This window comes from Bactrocera neohumeralis, unplaced genomic scaffold, assembly GCF_024586455.1.
Source record: "Bactrocera neohumeralis isolate Rockhampton unplaced genomic scaffold, APGP_CSIRO_Bneo_wtdbg2-racon-allhic-juicebox.fasta_v2 ctg4229, whole genome shotgun sequence".
In the NCBI taxonomy this organism is placed as follows: domain Eukaryota; kingdom Metazoa; phylum Arthropoda; class Insecta; order Diptera; family Tephritidae; genus Bactrocera; species Bactrocera neohumeralis.
The window spans coordinates 1-5,802 of NW_026091295.1; the positions used below are offsets into that span (position 1 = coordinate 1).

General features: G+C 36.0%; 1 protein-coding gene and 1 pseudogene across 1 annotated transcript; one reads left to right on the forward strand and one right to left on the reverse strand.

Annotated features, from left to right (window-relative positions):
- Nucleotides 1–187: 187 nt before the first annotated feature.
- Nucleotides 188–3,507, forward strand: LOC126767131 (SCY1-like protein 2). The gene is made up of 7 exons (XM_050484731.1): nucleotides 188–290; nucleotides 365–511; nucleotides 574–1,173; nucleotides 1,241–1,443; nucleotides 1,533–2,425; nucleotides 2,491–2,682; nucleotides 2,737–3,507. Exons 2-7 carry the CDS (start codon nucleotides 379–381, stop codon nucleotides 3,293–3,295), a joined length of 2,580 nt encoding a protein of 859 aa, XP_050340688.1. The 5' UTR covers nucleotides 188–290; nucleotides 365–378; the 3' UTR covers nucleotides 3,296–3,507.
- A 748-nt stretch (nucleotides 3,508–4,255) lies between these two features.
- On the reverse strand, nucleotides 4,256–5,600 carry LOC126767132 (probable dimethyladenosine transferase; annotated as a pseudogene).
- Nucleotides 5,601–5,802: the final 202 nt, after the last annotated feature.

Below are 5,802 nucleotides of genomic sequence, written 5' to 3' on the forward strand. Positions count from 1 at the left end.
ACGGTGAATGCACGAAAATAAACATGGGTTTTGCTCTGACATATTTTACATCCATTGCAAATAATTTTCTGAAAATTACCCTAGTATAAAATAGCGTATAGTAATAGTATTTATGAATTATAACATTTCAAGAGTAAATTTTTGTTGGAAAGTCAACAAATATCATTTTATGTAAGATTTGGCAACTCTGCTGATTATCCGCTGAATACACCTTTCTCTATCGATTAGTAATTTACGAAAGAGAAGATAAAATAGACAACAAAGATTTCATCGAAGTTAGGAAAAAATTAGTAATTCCTTTACAAAACAAGGCTGTAAATTCCTTTATATCGATTTCGTTTTCTGTAATTTTTGTTATCTGTAGATAGCCAATTGGATATGGCCATGGACGTAATAAATAAATTCTACTCAACAGTACATACGACAGTATCACAGCTGTCTGGTGTTCTTCCAGGGAACAACGTCACCAGAGAATATGAAGTGCTGGAGCAGGTGTGTACAGCAGGTGTAGGTGAGTAATTTATTATGTAAAAAGGCTAATATACAATTTATTAACAATTAACTATTATTCAGGGCTTATGTGGAAGGTGTACAATGGCTACAAGAAGAGCACGAAACAGGAAGTCTCTGTATTTGTATTCGAAAAGAAAATGCTGGAGCGCTGGTCGAAAGATGATCGAGAAACAATGTTGGAAACATTAAGACGTGGGGTGCAACAGTTAACAAAAATCCGACATCCACACGTGTTAACTGTTCAACATCCGCTTGAGGAGTCACGCGATTCCTTGGCGTTCGCAACAGAGCCAGTATTCGCTTCGTTGGCCAATGTTGTGGGTGATTCAGTACGTTCGGATAAAAAACTCTATGATGTTGAGATACGTCATGGACTATTGCAACTATTTGACGGTTTGTCATTTTTACATAATGATGCCAAAATCGTGCACCGTAATATATGCGCAGAAACTATTGTGATCAATAAAAATAGGAGCTGGAAATTATTTGGTTTTGACTTCTGCATAACTAATCAACCTGCGACCGATGGTAAACCCTTTTGGCCATGCCGCGAGTACTCTACTTCTGTTCATGTCCTAGCTCAACCGAGTTTGGAGTACTGTGCGCCTGAAGTAGCGTTAAATACTATAAATAGCACCGAAAGTGACCTATTCTCTTTAGGTATGTATCTATATGTAGTTGTTTTAGCAATAGTACAAAAAATTAAACATTACCGTTACTTTGCTAGGTGTATTAATATTCACAATTTATTCGGGTAAACCGTTAAAAATGTTTGGTAGTGATTATAGTTCATTTCGTCGATATGCCGCCGATCTTAACCAACGAAAGTACCCGCCAATGAATAGTATTCCCAGCGATTTGAATGAAAGTTTAAGAGCTTTGTTGCATCCAAGTCCGCATATGCGCCCACAATTGCACGAAATGAAACAGGTAGGAAATAAATATACATCTACAAATATTAAATTTATAATATAAATTATTTAAATTTATAATATAAAAATTGTATATAAATGCAACAGATAGTATATTTCCAAGACGTTGGAGTTAAGACACTGAGCTACTTGGATTCCCTTTATCAATGGGATAATTTACAAAAATCCAAATTCTACAAAGGACTTCCACAAATAATACCAACACTACCGCATCGCGTTAACTTACATTCCATATTGCCATATTTGGTAAAAGAATTCGTGAATTCGCCAATGATACCTTTTGTTTTACCTAATGTATTGCTCATCGCTGAGATGAGTAGTCAGAAAGAGTATTGCGAACACATACTTACGCATCTGAAACCCATTTTCAAATTGACAGATCCCATACAAATACTTTTAATTTTCATGCAAAAAATGGATCTCTTACTAAAGTTGACACCTGCTGAAGAAGTTAAGCTACACGTTCTACCACTGCTTTATCGCTCATTGGAATGTGATATGCCGCAAATACAAGAGTTATGCTTAGGTGTGTTACCGACGTTTTCCAATTTGATTGACTACAACGCCATGAAAAACGCTGTGATACCACGAATTAAGAAACTCTGCTTGCACAGCAGTAATGTGTCGGTGAAAGTAAATTGTTTGATATCGATTGGTAAACTACTAGAAGATCTTGACAAGTGGCTGGTGTTGGATGAAATATTGCCCTTCCTGCAGCAGATACAAAGCCGCGAACCTGCAATTATTATGGCTATAATTGGAATTTATAAAATCGCCATGACCAACACTAAGTTAGGCATAACTAAAGATGTAATGGCGCATAAATGTATACCGTTTTTAATGCCACTCTGCGTTGAGAACGGTCTCACTATCGCGCAGTTCAACACGATTGTGACACTAATTAGGGAAATGTTCAGTCGGGTGGAGAAGGAACAACGTGAGAAATTGGAGCAACTCTCAACTATCCAAAGGGAAAACAAGTATGTTTTTCTGTAATGCAGTTTTATGTTTATGATGTGTTTATGATCATGTACTTTTTCCGCAGGCCACGTGATGCTTCCGAGATTTTGACTACAGAATTGGAACAAAGTACAAAAACAAACACAAGTCTTAACAGCAGTGTAAACAGCGACGATGACATGTTTTCGGGCTTCTCCATAACGCAACCAACGAAAAAAATAAATACAACACAAGCAGGTCAACAACAAAAATTTAAAACAAACAACGATGTGCTTAAGTGAGTTTTAAGTATTTCGCTGCTATATTTTACTATTTCAATAATCTTTTATAGAATATCACACAACGCACCGCCCAAACCGGACATTCTTTCCTCTTTGATGAATTCGAATCTGACCAATTTGAGCAACTCTCCATCGCCAAAGTCTGCTGCTACAGCTACTACTGCAGTTTCACCCATTGTAAATCCGTATGCACTTAGTGGTGGTGGCAACCACTTGACCAGTCCCAACCAAGCGCGCTCAAATGATAGTTGGACCAACAACTGGCATAGCGCAAATCCTTTAGTTATGAACCATCAATTAGCCTCGCCTCAGGCTATTAGCAGTAATAGTAATAACAATGCATCGTCTTTAGACAATTTGGATCCCTTCGGCGGTAGTAATAAAATCGTTAACGCCAGCATGCAAAGACCGGCAGTGAATTATATTTATCCGTCTGGATATAATGGTGGTGGTGGCGGCGGTGTTGGTGCCAGTAATGGCAACGCTTTGAATAGTATGAATAATTTAACACCACTGCTACCACAGCAGAATGCCACGCAGCAACAGTCACAGGATAATAAGAATCTGAATACATTATCACAACAAGATATTTTAAGTTTTCTGAATTAGTTGACCATGCTAACCAATGCGGATTGGTGCAATTATTTTACGGTGTCAGCTGTAATGCTTCGCATAGCATACGTTTGAAGCTGTGTAGACTTTTATAATGACAAGTGTAGTAATTAATTCGCATGTATAGTTCATGCAAGTTTAAGTTATTTCACGTAGGCATATTTCAGTGTAAAAAGTGCAATTTTATTTTGTTGTAGTTTGTCTCTTAAATTTGTTGTATTCCGACTAAAGGGCAAATTACGCATGTCATTTTTATTTCTGTAGCTGAGGTTTCATTAATTTTACGAAAGAACTTCTTTAGCGTTTTTAAATGCCAAAGTATTCGTACTGAAATCCTAATAAACAAAAAAATAATAATTGTAGATTCGATTATAATTACATTACAATTTGCGGTGTGGTTTCATATGCATGTAACTTCGAATGGTGTAAAGAAAGTTGAAATTCGATTATGACGTTTGATTGCAAACAATAATATTTACAATTCCATTACACATGCTGCCAAATTATTGGCAGTTTAAGGAGAACAAATTAAAGAACGTAAATAAATAAAAAGTCATGTACTGATTGTTGTATTAGACTAAGGAAAACCAACCATTCAGCTATTGTAGTATATAATGTCTATGACGCAACGGGTAAATAATCCTATGTGTGAATCCAATAATTTTACTGTTTTTAGACTATCATCGTGTGTGTGTTGAACATTAAATGAAATTGTAATTGCAAAACTTAACCCTTTTTAAATATCCCTACATCTTTTACCTGTTCATGTGTTATCATTTTTAAATAATTGTAATCTATAGTGTATACAAATAACTAAAGACATAAAAATAATTTCTTTATATTAATAAAATTTATAGATATATAACGTATCTAAGAAATATCCCCATATATAATTATGAATATAAACCTATAACAAGAATGTACTGAACTTTCGCTCAAATAAATGCAACAAATGCGTTTAAAATGCTTATTTTGTTATAGATTTGTACGTTAGGACCTCATGAAGTTAGCAGTTACTTATTGCTAATTGTCATCCCTTCCGCATTTTATTGCTTTGTCGCCTTATAACTAAAGTCAGTTATTTTGAAAATAATTTACTATTCACTAGTTGAAATGTATGCCTTCGGAATTGAAAGCCAACAGCAATTTCATAAAATCGTCCAAATCCATTGAACGTGCACGCGAATTTTCCATTTCCAACTTCTGTAGTATGGCTGAAACTTTGGCTTGCATGTTGAAATCCGACTCTAGTGGCTGTAAAAAAAAAATTGGAATTATATTATTTAATTACGTGTTTAGGATAATTCAAACTTACTTTATTATGCAACGACAAATGTAATTTGTAATTTTTTTCTAACATCTCAAGCACCGAATTGATTTTAAACACTGCACCTAGTGTTTTATTCTTCCGCAGGAATGCGATACGTGTTAAGCCATCCCATTCTGTGAAATTGACAGGTGGTGGTGGATTCTTTGGTTCCAAGCGCACAACACTTGACTCAACCTTTGGGGGTGGTTTAAAATTATTTTTCCCAACTTTCATTAACATATCGACGCGTGCTAATAACTGAGTATTGATGCTTAGGCGACAATACAGCTTATCACCCGGTTTGGCAACTAAACGTTGAGCGAACTCTCGCTGAAACATTAGGACTGCACATCGAAATAGTGGCCGGTGTAGCAATAATTTGAAAATCAGTGGAGAACTGATTTGATAAGGCACGTTGGCAATACACAAATCGAAGAAAGGCAACTCCGCTTTGAGGAAATCGCCGATGAGCACTTGCAATTTCGGTTGCAATGGTGTAGCTTGCACACGTTTTTGCAATTCCGCAGCTAATCTTGTATCGATTTCGCAGGCAATGACTTTTTTTTGCTCGCTCCAACATGCGTACCGTCATATTACCAGTACCGGGACCGATTTCCAATACGGTGTCTGTGTTGCGCACGTAGCCTTCTCTAGCATACTTCCATGACAAGAGGATTTTTTAGTATATGTTGGCCAAAAATCTTTATTGAACACGATGCCTGGATGGAAATAAGTGTAAAGTAAACATCAATAAAACTGTGAGGAAGGCATTATATCTTTTATCACACTTACCTTGCTTTTGCACCTCTTGGTGTATGCGAGTTTTCTTTTCAGTTTTTATTTTCGGCATTGTGTTACTATTTATTTATTAGTAAAACTATTATTCAGTTAATCTTTGGCGGTGAAGGAATTTCATTTATTTCCGTCGATTGATTTGTTTTGATTTTTGACCATGTGTTGCTGGAGAGGAGTTCCCTGCTGAGTGTAAAGAAAACAGAGTGGACAGCATTCTAAATTTGTTGACAATATGTTGGCGCTAGATGAAGCCAAAATCAGTAAGTACTATTTTTAAAAAAGGGACCGTAAACAGAGAACGTATAACAGAGAACGTATAATATAGAGAAGGCAGAGAACGTTTAATATAGAGAAGGTTCACCGCGTTGCCAAACTTACGATATTTCATTTTTGGAGGGGT

What these genes read in the sequence shown, in the direction of transcription:
- LOC126767131 (XM_050484731.1), top strand. Translation starts at nt 379, where the DNA reads ATGGCCATGGACGTAATAAATAAATTCTACTCAACAGTACATACGACA. An exon ending in AATTGCACGAAATGAAACAG is followed by an intron (nt 1,444 to 1,532) that starts GTAGGAAATAAA and finishes TAAATGCAACAG; the next exon opens with ATAGTATATTTCCAAGACGT. An exon ending in ACTATCCAAAGGGAAAACAA is followed by an intron (nt 2,426 to 2,490) that starts GTATGTTTTTCT and finishes CTTTTTCCGCAG; the next exon opens with GCCACGTGATGCTTCCGAGA.